The sequence below is a fragment of the Glycine soja genome, chromosome 20 (genome assembly GCF_004193775.1).
Source record: "Glycine soja cultivar W05 chromosome 20, ASM419377v2, whole genome shotgun sequence".
Taxonomy (NCBI): Eukaryota; Viridiplantae; Streptophyta; class Magnoliopsida; order Fabales; family Fabaceae; genus Glycine; species Glycine soja.
This window is the reverse complement of record NC_041021.1, coordinates 853,685-866,581: the sequence shown is the minus strand read 5'-3', so window position 1 is coordinate 866,581 and position 12,897 is coordinate 853,685. Positions and strand designations below refer to the sequence as shown.

Here is a 12,897-nt window from a genome sequence, read left to right as displayed (position 1 = left end):
AGATTAGATTCACTTACACTCGGTTATGTGAACATGCAAATTTGCTCTCACTTTCACAAAAGTTACAAAACACCCCAACTTGGTTGAGAATCCAAAGAACATAAGATACCTTATCTAAGCTTTAGAAGAAAACACATGAAAATTCTTACCTAGAGAATCCTTCACGTGAAGACTAGCTCTAGTTCATGGGTACAAGGCATTTTTGTCAGCCTCCCACCACCTCCCTGCTCATGAAGGCATCTATTTTTTTTTCTTCTATTTTTTTCCAATCTATGATCTATGATAATTATAAAAGCAGCTTAAGTTTTTTATTTTAATCCTATTTTATAAAGGATGGAATCTTTTACAATGAAAAAGAATGTTAGTGACACTTTTTTTCTGTATACTTTTTTATTGTTATATATCTTTTATGTAAATTTCACTAAATACAATAGTTTCCCCGCTTCCATGTGGTATGTGGATGATTTATATGAAAAATTACTAAACAATAAAAATTATATTAAACATAATATAATGTTGGTTTAAAAAAACTAATATAATGTTGATTTCTTTAAAAAAAAAATTGAAAGAAAAAAGTGATACGGGCATCTGATAGTTTTTCACCAAATTGCGATGCATATTTAAGCTTTCAAGGGTTTGGCATCCTTGTCTCTTTCAGGGGTTGTTTCCTATATTAAGAATTATATTATATATTCTCCTTCTCCTATCATATCTTATGTATGTTCTTGAAAAATCATATCTTATGCACTTTTAAAATACTAATTAGGGTAATTTCACTTCATATGAATAAAACAAATAAAACAAAAAAAATGATTAATTTCTCTATGAGAAGAATGTAATTGTAATTAGTTATAAGGTAAAATATGTTTTTGGTATAAGTACTTTTAATTAAACTTGATTTTATTTCATATACTTTTAAATTGATAAATTTAATCCTTATTTAGCCCCTACGTTCTGACGGCTGAGGGACCAAATAGAAATTAAATTCACTTATTTTTAAAATATAATAAAGATCAAAATGATTAATTTAAAACTACAAAGATTAAAATTAAATTTGACTTAAATTACAGAAACCACAAACATATTTTCCTTACTTGTAATAATGTTATTATATCAAGGTATTGTGCTTAAAATTTTTGCTATCAGGGTTTTTTTTTTAAATTACTCATTTTAACTTTTGAGAAATCATTAAAAGTAGTTCTGTTTAAAAGGTGTTTTTTTTTCAAAAGTCTTATTGAATTATCATAGGTATATTTTTATTTAAAATATTTTTCATGAAACAATAATTTTTTTCATTTCTAAATAAATCACCTTCTTGGGAATATCATTCCAATATATAAAATTCTTGAAAAATTTTGGATGATATAATTTATTTATTATTTAGCTAGAGTATAATTATAGTTGCTCATGCTTTAACTGGAGTATCTTGATTTCATGTCAGTCCACAAATTTTTTTATTTTATTCCACCATGTATCCACTTTTTGTTTATTATTATTATGAATGAATTAGAATGAGTTTCTGTTTGTAAAAAAAAGTTATTTTTTAACTTCTCTATTAATAATATGTTTAAAATTGATTACAACGGAAAAGTTTAATAGCTTTACAATCAATTACCACAAAAAATGTTTCATTTGCACTCATTAATATATTAACATTCTCAAAAATCTTTTACAACAATAACAAAAAAAAATACTTTTATTCTCTTCTATCAATCATGTAAAAAAAATTATTCTCATTACTTTTCTTATGTTGAAATTTACATTCCTTATATACCAATCCTTACTCAAAAACAACTTGAGATTATTTTTCAATTTTTCCTTCCGGACTCACAAGGAGATAAACTATATGGTCATTTGCTTTTTTTAAAGAAGCTGATTGGGGATAATTCGCAGTTCCCATTTATTTAAAGAACTAAACTGTTGTAAAAATAGAATTACAAACATTCCATGTAATGCTCCAACCATGTTGAATAAAATTCATTTGTGTAGTGTAACAAAGTTTTAAGCCCTTACTCTAATTTTCTATGCATCAGATATTAGGAATATACAACTAGAATATTTCAGAGGATGGATACAAAAATATTCAAGAAAGCCTTCATTTTGCAACCATAGCAGTGACTATAGTAAAATGCATCTGTGGAAGTACGGAAATCAAACAAGTCCTAGAAACAGGTGTAAAAGCACCATCTGGCCAGGAAAACTCCCTAAAAAAACCTTCTCCAAATCATGATCATCAATGTGGTATCATTCTTTTTCATTCATCTGAATCACTATTGAAGTTAATATCTTCAGTTTTCTCCGTATCCTGCTCCTTTGTCTCATCGCCTGCTTCAGAAAACTCTTCATCTTCTTTGATATATGGCTCAACCAATTTCCAGAACCAAGTTGAATTGCTTCCCAGAATACCAATCCAAAAAACCCTTCCTTTCCTCTTGACTTTGCAATCCATGGACATGGCTTTAAATTTTCTGACAATGTTCTCAACACCCTCACGACTTCCCTTTATTTTCAGCAAAATATCCCCTGATGAATTTCGATGGCCCCCATACATGTACCAGTATGCCAGAACACATGGTGACAACCATCTATGGACTAGTTTTGGAATTGTGGGTTCACCTTTTGACCAAAACTGATCTGCATAAAAGCCAAAATGAGAGCTTGCAATGGTGCAAAACTTATCCGGTATGTTTTCACTATTGTCACCTGGCTTACAAGTAGGATGCAGCCACTCATAAAACTGGTGATATATATGACTCTTCAGGACATAATGGCTGCCAGAATTTCTATCAAAATCAAAACGAATAATGTGATTCCTCCTTTGGTCATCAGAATCAATCTGCAAACCACCTAAAAGCAACCCAATCAAGATTTCTCTCTGCTCTTTGCTTAACTTCAGGCTTATTGGTCTTTTAACAACTTTCCTTTTCAAGCTCAGGATATAGTCAAGCTTTTCCATTAATGGGGATTTAATTTCATACTTTTTTAGACACATAAAGTCATAGACCTTCTCTGCCTTTAAGTGGTTTCCCGAAGAGAGGTATCCACTTAAGATGATGTTACATGATCGAGCATTAACACCGATAGTCGCATCACGATTCATTTGGTTAAATATATCCTCGGCCTTGTCAATATTACCTATTTTCACCAAAGAATTCAGATATATACTGTATAAAGTACAATTTGGACGACATTTCTCCAAGCACTGGTAGAATGCCTCTTCCAATTTATCATGTAATTCCAAAGTGAAGTACATGCTTAGTAAATAAACATATGATGGCGTAACAGGCTTCAGACCACTCCTGACAAAATCTTCCATGATTGATTCTGCCAATTCTGATTCTTGTGCTTTGCATAGTATCTCTATTATTTGATTATATGCGGCAACATCTGTTCTACCTAGTTTTGACTGCATTTCCCTAAATATATCCAATGACTTCATCGGCATGCCAACCTTTGAGTAGACTTCCATTTTATACACAAAAGCCAGAGCTGGGGGTTCACTTTCAAACTTGAGAAGTTTGACCCAAGTTTTTTCAGCTTCATCCACCTCCCCCTCCCTTGCACAAGCCCTCAAGATAGATAATAGTACCTCTCTGTCCTCCTCAAATCCAGCACGTAGCATTGCTTCCCTCAATTCTGCTATCCTTTCTTTATCTATGGAATCCTGATAGCTATGCAGCCAAATTAGGCCCCCATAAATTTCTTTATGCACATCAAGGCCAGTTGTAACCAAATGATGATATATAAACTCAGCTTGCTTAAGGTAATTCTTTGACAAGATCCCCGGATTGCTTACAAGAGCTTTGAAGAGGGAACTATGTAAGCTAAGACGGGGTTGGTAACCACCCAACTGAATCATACGATTGTAAATGCTGCATGCTTCATCCAAACAACCTTGAACAGGAGCACTAAGATAAGCAACAACTAATATATGGAATGTTGACTCACTAGGAACACGGCCTTGATTGATAATATCATCAAATACCTCACGGCACTTTGAAAACTTTCGCTCTTTACCCATGTAATCTGCTAGCTTGGTAGCAAGAGCAAAATCAAATCGATACCAATTTCGTTGCATCATCCATTTGTATACCTTTAGGAAGGACAAAAGTAATTAAATTTGTGAACACACCTAATGGCTCATAATGAGATTCTGTAAAATGTTATGGTTAAGTAATCAAACACAATATTTACAGCCAAATACCAATTCCAATTCCCAAGCAGTAGAAGAAACAAAGAACGAACAACCGATTCACAGGCAGGAAGACGGACTCATTCAATAAAACAACATTTCCATGACAAATAACAATATAAACTAGCAATAGGGAAGCTTTGCACCATCCATTATTCCACACCAAAATATATATTAGCCAACAAGAATAGAACAATTTTCATTTTATCAACCAAATCAATAGGATTTGATTATTTTACCACATAATCCTATTCATTAATATGATATGACAAGGTGAATTCCTATTAGATGCCTATCCACAAATGTTTCACACCGACAATGCATATAAATTAAACTCACCCATAAGTATCCTCCAGTTGAAAGCCTACGGTTCTCATCAATTCCCACAACTCAATATACAATTTCATTCCCTAAAGAGGCAACTCATGTTATTTTATTCCCTGAAAATACTAATACTATATGCAAATTGGTCCCAAAGGTGAAGCCACATTACACCTTCAAAGAACAATTTTTTTTGAAACACGCAAACTTTCAGAGACCAGAGTATAAACGCAAGTTCTTCCCTTCTCCCTTAACCATCCAACACAACTTAGATAACGCAAGTTAGCACATTATTATTCATGGTAACGAGGTGGGAAGAAGAATAGTTAGCTACCTTGAATGCGGTTTCGTTCTCGCGAACGCGGAGGCAGTGGACGAGGACATATGTGGCGTCTTCCTGCCTCATCCACTTCTTCTGCGCGTTCAGTATCCTCACCAGAGTCCCCGCCTTGTGCGCTGGCAGCTCCTTGCAGAGCCACGCCACCCTCGCCCTCCGCCACTCCTCCGGCACCGCGCTCAGCTCCAACACCTCCATCTCCACCTCCGGCCCCCTCGCCTCCGCCTCCGCCGACCGGAGAACCTCACTCTCCGGCGCCGTCACGGCGAGGCGAGGGAACTGGCGGGGGCGCGGGAAGAGAAAGGGGCGCGGCCATGGGAGGTGGGGAAGAGAGAGCGCGAGAGATCGGAAGAGGGTGAAGGTGGAGCGCATTGAGTGAAGATTATTATTAGGGTTTAAGGAAGAAGAAGAAGTGTTGATAAGATAAAATTCTTTTAAAAGTGATTATTATAAAATTCGAACTCCTCGTTGCGGAAAAGATAGATGTCAGTAAATACTTGCTTTTTGACATGTTTCTTACGATTAAGATTTAAGGAAATTAGTATTGTAGGATGTAATATATTTAAGATTTAAGCTAAATGTTTGTTTGTATGTAATTAAAATTAAAATTACGGATAAAACATAAAAATAAAAATAAAATTTAAACAAATTTTAGAATAAATAAATTTTATATAATTAAATAATTAACCCATATATTCATTAATAGTAGAGAATCCAATTCCATTAAAATAGTAAAAAGAAAAGTGCGTTACTAAAATTATGTCATTCATTACGCTTTTCTCCAAGTCTAAACACAAAGGTGTAGTTACTTACTTGAACTAAAAATACGAAAGGTGCACCTTAATTTCTCAGTTTGTGGATCACACGTTTCACTGATTCCGTGACAAATAAATAAATACTACTCTTACTCTAAACTCATCATCATCATTGGTATTGCTGAAAGCACAAAAAAGAAAGAAAATCCAAAGCAACAAATAAATAAATTAATTAAAAATTAAAAATTTGCTGCCTCATGCATCTTAGATGATCAGGTTTGGATAAAATAAAAAAGATAAACTTTGGTGTAAGAAAGACACACAGAAAGAAAGAGAGAGATAGAGAAAAAAAAGCAAAGCAAAGAAGGTTCACGTTCACGTTCTGTTCTGTTCTGGTTCACACTTTCACGAGCCTATCACCGACTCTCTGCACCTGCAACTGCAACTTCCAACTTCAACTTCAACCACTGCAAGCTTAGCTCTGAAAGAAAAGAAAAGAAAAAGAAAATATCTCCATTTGGTTTGGTTGGTGAAAGTTGAAACCTTTTCACGAGCTCAAGTTGGTAGTAACTTTTTTAACTTGGCGGTCTCTTTTTTTCTACATCGACTCTCGTTGTGTTTTGCAAAGATCTGATCTGGGTCGTGGATATTTCAATGTGAAAGTTAAGGTTTTTTTTGTTGCATAGTAATAATTGAAAGAAACAAAAAAAGGTGGGATTTTTAAAGGGGGTGGTGGAGATGGATCGTTCTGCTATGACTGTTGGGCCAGGAATGGATATGCCGATCATGCATGACAGTGACAGGTATGAGCTGGTCCGTGATATTGGGTCTGGGAATTTTGGGGTGGCAAGGCTCATGAGAGACAAGCACACTGAGGAGCTTGTTGCTGTCAAGTATATTGAGAGAGGTGATAAGGTTTGTTAATTAAGTTCAGCTTAATTTCTATGCTTTTTCCCCTTTTTTTTCCTTTTTAAGTAAATTGAGTTTTCTTTTCTTGTTCTGTTGGTTGTTGTAAAGTTTGGTTTGTGTGTGTGTGTGGGGGGGGGGGGGGGGGGGGGGGGATTTTGGCAACTGAAGTTTTTGGTGCTTTCGGTGGTGGTGTTTTTGTTTTCAGTTGGATATGGTGCTAAAAGAGGTGTTGGTGGTTAATGGGGGTGTAAATGTTGATTTCAAGTTTTGAGATGTGTTGCCCAATCTAACTGTGTATACTGTTTTGTTATTCTTGTTTTCTGGATGGAATTTGAGGCCTTTGGGGGTAATAGTGGGTGCTTATTTGAATGTGAACCTAGTTTTTGCTTTCCTCTTCTACCTATTTATTGAGCTTAATATGGTGCCCCCATGTGCCTCTTATGTGAATTGGTGGACATAATGGGAGATGCTAGAAGTCTATTTGTTTTTATACATAATGGCATATTTTGTTGGATGAGGTGGTGAAATTGAGAGTAAAAAAGCTAAAGTACGCTTGACGGGAGAACTTCTTAGTAGTATAGGAGAATTTATAACTATTGGTATAGCTGCTTTAACCCCTCAACAAGGTTGTGTTGTGTTGGTTCAATAATCACATGTACACCTCCATTCCCCCTTATGAGGAATTTTATTTCTTCTAGAGTTCATGTGAGTCAATTTCATTGGATTTTGCATGCTAAGCTGTGGGGTAGAGTTATTTGAAGTTTGGAAGGAATTGTGTTGTGTGCATATGGTTTTCCCTGCGTGATATTGAGCTCAACTGTGCTTTCTTCTTAACAGATAGATGAAAATGTACGAAGGGAAATTATAAATCACAGATCACTGAGGCATCCCAATATTGTCAGGTTCAAGGAGGTTTGTTCTCGAAACTCTGTACACATCCAATGTCTTCACCTATTTCTTCCTACCTGATGTATTTTAATTTATTCTCATTCTCTGCAAGTGTAGGTAATATTGACCCCTACACATTTGGCTATTGTGATGGAATACGCTTCTGGAGGAGAGTTATTTGAGCGGATATGCAATGCAGGACGGTTTAGTGAGGATGAGGTTCTTATCTATTCCTTTCATGCATTTTTGTTGCAGTGCTGTTGCAGTTACCGCTTACCATTTATGTCTATTATGTTTTGTTGCAGGCACGCTTCTTCTTCCAACAACTTATATCAGGGGTTAGCTACTGTCATGCAATGGTACATAAGTTCGGCATCTTTAGTCTTTACTTTTACAATAGGTATAATGAGTTGCTGACTTCAATGTTTCTATTTATCTTATTTAATAAAGCAAGTATGCCATCGTGACTTGAAGTTGGAGAACACATTGCTGGATGGTAGTCCAGCTCCTCGTTTGAAGATTTGTGATTTTGGGTATTCGAAGGTACACTTTCTTCGTACTGTTATATCTGTTGGTTGGTTCAGGCTTATAGTACCGGCATTCCAGATTGATATCACTTTTGAATTGGGCATTGTTTAGAAATTTCATTGCATTTTTATTATACTCCAAGATCAAGAATATTTCTTTATCTGTCCTTTGCCTTTGGTTGATTAATTTGTAATATCTGTGACACAATTAATTTGTAATATCTGTGACACAAATCTTGACTGTCTTACTTTTGCAGTCCTCTGTGCTACATTCACAACCTAAATCTACTGTTGGTACCCCTGCATACATTGCTCCTGAAGTTTTGCTTAAGAAGGAATATGACGGCAAGGTATTATGTAACTTCTATCCCTTGAAGAAAATTCGTTGAGCTGTATTTATTGTAGCTTATGTGGACCTTTGCTGTTTTCCTTAGAACAATTTAACTCATAGTTCATAATTATAAAATTGTGACAACGACAACCAGTTGTTAGTTGGCTTCGTGCCCCTGTAGAATCTACTAAGTTAATGTCTGGAAAGACACTATCAACATAAGCTTCAAGGTGTTTTCCTGGGAAAAACTTATAATGATATATTCTGTAATGACTGGGGGTTTAATTGGATTGTCACTTTTTTAGCTTCCCCACTTTGAAAGGCTCTTTGCTTCTCATTGCTTTTTCAATGTGTGTTTCAGCTGAGTGGTTGTGAATCTTGAGGAGAAAAAAATCGATAAATGTGTGAGTAATAGACAGTCTTGCTTGAAATACATATGATTTTCATTTACAGTTAGAAATAGGCCTGTGAGTAACTTTATGCTTTATCTCCTGCACAAGAAACTTGATATTAGATATTAATGTGAAAGCACTGATTTCAGGCTAGCTATGCTTTTTTTTTCCCTTTCTTATTTACTAATGCCTTGTATTGATGTTTCCATTCTACTATGACTCAGATTGCAGATGTGTGGTCTTGTGGGGTGACCTTATATGTCATGTTGGTGGGTGCATATCCTTTTGAGGATCCAGAGGAACCTAAAAATTTCCGGAAGACAATTCATGTAACCTACTGCACCATTTTTAGGTCAACGTAGTAATAATATTGAATTACTTAAACTGTTGGATTTTGCTTGCAGAGGATTTTGAAAGTCCAGTACTCAATTCCTGATTATGTTCATATATCTCCCGAGTGCCGTCATCTAATCTCAAGGATCTTTGTGGCAGACCCTGCACAGGTCAGCTTTTTCCTTTAATTAATCTGAAAATTATGTGCTTTATTTATACAATTGAGGCCAAAAGGAGTTCTAGCAACACACTCTAACACTTTCTAAGTTCTCACACACTGATACACTATCTACATTAGTTAAAATTTATTGGAAACTACAAAATCACGAGTGAGGTTTATTAAACAAGTGGAATTCACAAAAAAAATGTGATTTCCACTAAATTTCAACCAATAATAGTGTGTTCAAAAGAGTTTGTTAGAGTATGTTGCTGTCTTCTGGAGTCCTATTATACATAAACCTGTACTACCTTGTAAAGAGTTGAAGTGAAATGGATCTTTAATTGTTTTCGATTATGATCAATTCCAAGGCATGCTCCTCTTGTGTGTTTTTCTTTCCTAAAATATGATGGCATTACCTTTCAATTGGAGACTAATATTGTTTTAAACAGAGAATAAGTATTCCCGAGATTCGAAATCACGAGTGGTTTTTGAGGAACCTGCCGGCTGATCTTATGGTCGAGAACACAATGAACAACCAGTTTGAGGAGCCTGATCAACCAATGCAGAGCATTGAAGAAATCATGCAGATAATCAGTGAGGCTACAATTCCTGCAGCCGGAACTCAGTCTCTCAACCAGTATCTTACCGGTAGCTTGGACATTGATGATGACGACATGGATGAGGACCTAGAGACGGATCCCGACCTCGACATTGATAGCAGTGGAGAAATAGTTTATGCAATGTAAGCTGCTGGCAAACAATGCAAACTGACTTCTCTGATCAATTTATAAATAGTATAGCATGGGTTGTTCAGTGGGTTTGGAATATGTGGGAAAAAAAAGATTTCACATCTGAAGGGAAGGATTCTGTGAAAAAGTTTGTTTTTTTTTTTTATGTTGCGAGGATCATTCCTGCTTATATTTTTATGGTCCTTTCATGATTACATGCTGCTTTGTATTGATAGTTGTGGTGGTGTTATATTATGAAGTGGTTGTCTTTCCCTTTCAATCTTTTCTTTTCCTTGGAAAGTAGTACTCTGTTCTTGTCATGTGGTCATATGTTAGGTTATTTTCATTTTGAGAAATGATGCTAGATAAATATAAAAAGAGAATAAAAATAAGTAATTGATAAGATTGGTGATATGAGGTGTTAACTGTTAAATGGGTGTTGCAATGTTTAATGTGTCAACGAATCGCATTCTTTCATCTCTAGCATCATCTATTTGGTGGGGGTTGGGGTCCACTCTTAAGAAAATTGGGAGTTCAATTTATATGCGTGGTTAATAAAATATTTCTATAGACATTTAATACGAATTTACTTTATCACTATATTATATTAATGAATAGATCACATTGTAGTTATATTTTATTGAATGTTTATTTTACTGACTTAGTATCTAAGTGTAACTGAAAAAATGGTGGTTTGAATTTTGATGCATGCATGCTTAATTGGTTCGTATACAAGGATGCGTAAATAGCTTTCTTGCGTAGCGTTGCCAATAGATTGGAATCATTAAATTTAGACCTAACTTTTTGTCCTAAAAATGAAGTGCATTAATGAGTCATAATCATAGGTGATTCATGAAAACTTAAGGACTTTTTTTCTCTTAAACCTTTTCATTAGGGGAAAGAAACCTTGGTTAGTCCAAAATTCTGTCAGAGAATTATTATCGAGATAGTATTTGAACGATTTAATTTTAACTTTAACACATTAATCACTTATGTCCAATTACTTAAATATGAAAACTTAGGACTAGTTTCTTTTAAAAAAACATGGTTTATATATATTATGCATGGCGAGTTCTGGGCAATTTACATTGGGATCTCTGTTGCTTGAGGCCGTGGCTTTAGGACCTTTGTGGTTGAATCTGATTCTCTTTGTTACTATTAATATGCTCAAGCATCAGTGCATGAATTCTCACCCTTGCCATGGTATTGTGCAAATGATAAGAAAGTTTTCTACAGAAGGAGGCAACTTTACTTGGTCTCATGCTTTAAGAGAAGCGAATCAGGTTGCGGATAGATTAGGAAATTTTGCTTACTCTCTTAATATTCAGCTGAGTTGTTTGTTTGTTTGTTTTTTTTTTATGTTCCTTCTTTCATTTCGAACGCTGTTTTGGCTGTTGTTCTTGGCACCGCTTTCCCGTGGGGCTTTTAGTGTTTTCTTTTGGGTATTTTGTTATTAGTTTTTTAATGTAGAAAATAAAACAAAATAAGACAGTATGCTTATATTTGTCAGTAAAAGTAAAAAGTTGAAAATAAAATATTTTTTCAACCAAGCTTCTCCTGTTGTCATCTGCAATCCATTAACCAAAAAGGTTTTATACATTTTTGAAAGCTTGTGTTTTCGGCGTATAAAGGTAGACAGCATCTGCATTTTTACTTGTATTGGCATTTCTCTTTGGCTGGAATAAATAGGTGTGAAGTGAAGAATATTTATTACTGAGAAACTTAAGTGTTCATTATAGTGGAATCTTCTTTCCTAATAATTTTTTTTTCTATAAGGCTGTATCTTAGTTAAATGATCAAAGTTTAATTCTACTCGAACTAATCTAATGTTGGTAATAACGTCCTTTTGGCTTGCATGCTTGTTTATATAGGGGGAAACTATCTAAAATGAAACTTAATCTTATTAGGGAGGTATTTTCAGCAAAATCCAAACTCATTTCTACTTTATCTTATTGCTTATGTTCAAGGGCACACCACTGGATTCTATACTCATATTTTAAAATGCATTGCTTCAAAGTTCAAAGGTTGAGAAAATATCATAAGCTTATAAAAAGAGTTTCAAACAAGCACTATCAATGTAAGATTTTATATTATCAATCAATCATAAATAATTTTTATTATGATTTTTAAAATAATATTTATTATAAAAATCAATAAATTTATCGTATGTGACAATTTACAATTAAATAATACTATGAAATAATAAAATATACAACAAAATAACAAACTAAAATGTAAGTAAAAAAAGGACCCCAACAGTTGCTTTTCGCCTGCAGGGTTGATGCTTGATTGTCAACTGCCAATTGCGAGAAGGTTGGAAATTGAAACAAAGAAACAAACGTCAAAGTAGTAGTAACCGGCAATGACAAAAATAGATAGAGACAACAACTTGGGTAATATTTGGTGCATGTTCAAATTAGTTCATTGCATTTACAATGAAAACCTACCAAAATGTAATTGATAAAATGTCTTGGTGCATGTTTAGTTTAGTTTATTCTTAAGATATATTCATTTTCTTTAATCTTTTTGCAACAACTTACAAAAAAGTTGATTATTTTTTAAAATAATCTTTTATTAAGCATGCACTTAGTTATGTTTTTCCCTTTAACAAATCGTTATATTTTAAAATAAACAGTAAGCTCATTTAAACGTACAACTAATAAACAAATCCATGATATAATTACAAAAACGTGCCCTGTGTCTGTCCCCCACCCTCACCTAATTTCTGTAAGATTTTTATTACACAAGTATAGATCGCGACAGATTGAAATGATGCAAAGGAAGGTTACGTGCAAATATAAAACAGCTAATTTGACAAACTTTACCCGTGTATAATTTCGATCAGTGGTGACAATTCATCTGTAATTTTATTTTCATTTGAACAAGCTTATTTATCCCTCAATTTTCTGATAGAGTTTTAAAAAAAAGGCTTATTTTATTTATCACTACCTTTTGTTTACTGAAATGCACTCTAACACACTCTATTATTCATTAAAATTTATTAAAAAATATAAATAATATAAG

The 12,897-nt window shown here is 34.2% G+C and overlaps 2 protein-coding genes across 2 annotated transcripts; one reads left to right on the top strand and one right to left on the bottom strand.

Moving 5' to 3' along the window:
• Window positions 1-1,923: 1,923 nt before the first annotated feature.
• LOC114403394 (pentatricopeptide repeat-containing protein At2g15820, chloroplastic-like) lies at window positions 1,924-5,322 on the bottom strand. Its single transcript, XM_028366336.1, has 2 exons — window positions 4,848-5,322; window positions 1,924-4,093 (listed from the first exon to the last, which is right to left on the bottom strand). The coding sequence occupies exons 1-2, from the start codon at window positions 5,220-5,222 to the stop codon at window positions 2,255-2,257; spliced, it is 2,214 nt and encodes a 737-aa protein (XP_028222137.1). The 5' UTR covers window positions 5,223-5,322; the 3' UTR covers window positions 1,924-2,254.
• Window positions 5,323-5,848: 526 nt separating this feature from the next.
• On the top strand, window positions 5,849-10,153 carry LOC114403492 (serine/threonine-protein kinase SRK2E). The gene is made up of 9 exons (XM_028366517.1): window positions 5,849-6,520; window positions 7,352-7,426; window positions 7,520-7,621; window positions 7,708-7,761; window positions 7,853-7,945; window positions 8,187-8,279; window positions 8,877-8,981; window positions 9,057-9,155; window positions 9,595-10,153. Exons 1-9 carry the CDS (start codon window positions 6,344-6,346, stop codon window positions 9,889-9,891), a joined length of 1,095 nt encoding a protein of 364 aa, XP_028222318.1. The 5' UTR covers window positions 5,849-6,343; the 3' UTR covers window positions 9,892-10,153.
• Window positions 10,154-12,897: the final 2,744 nt, after the last annotated feature.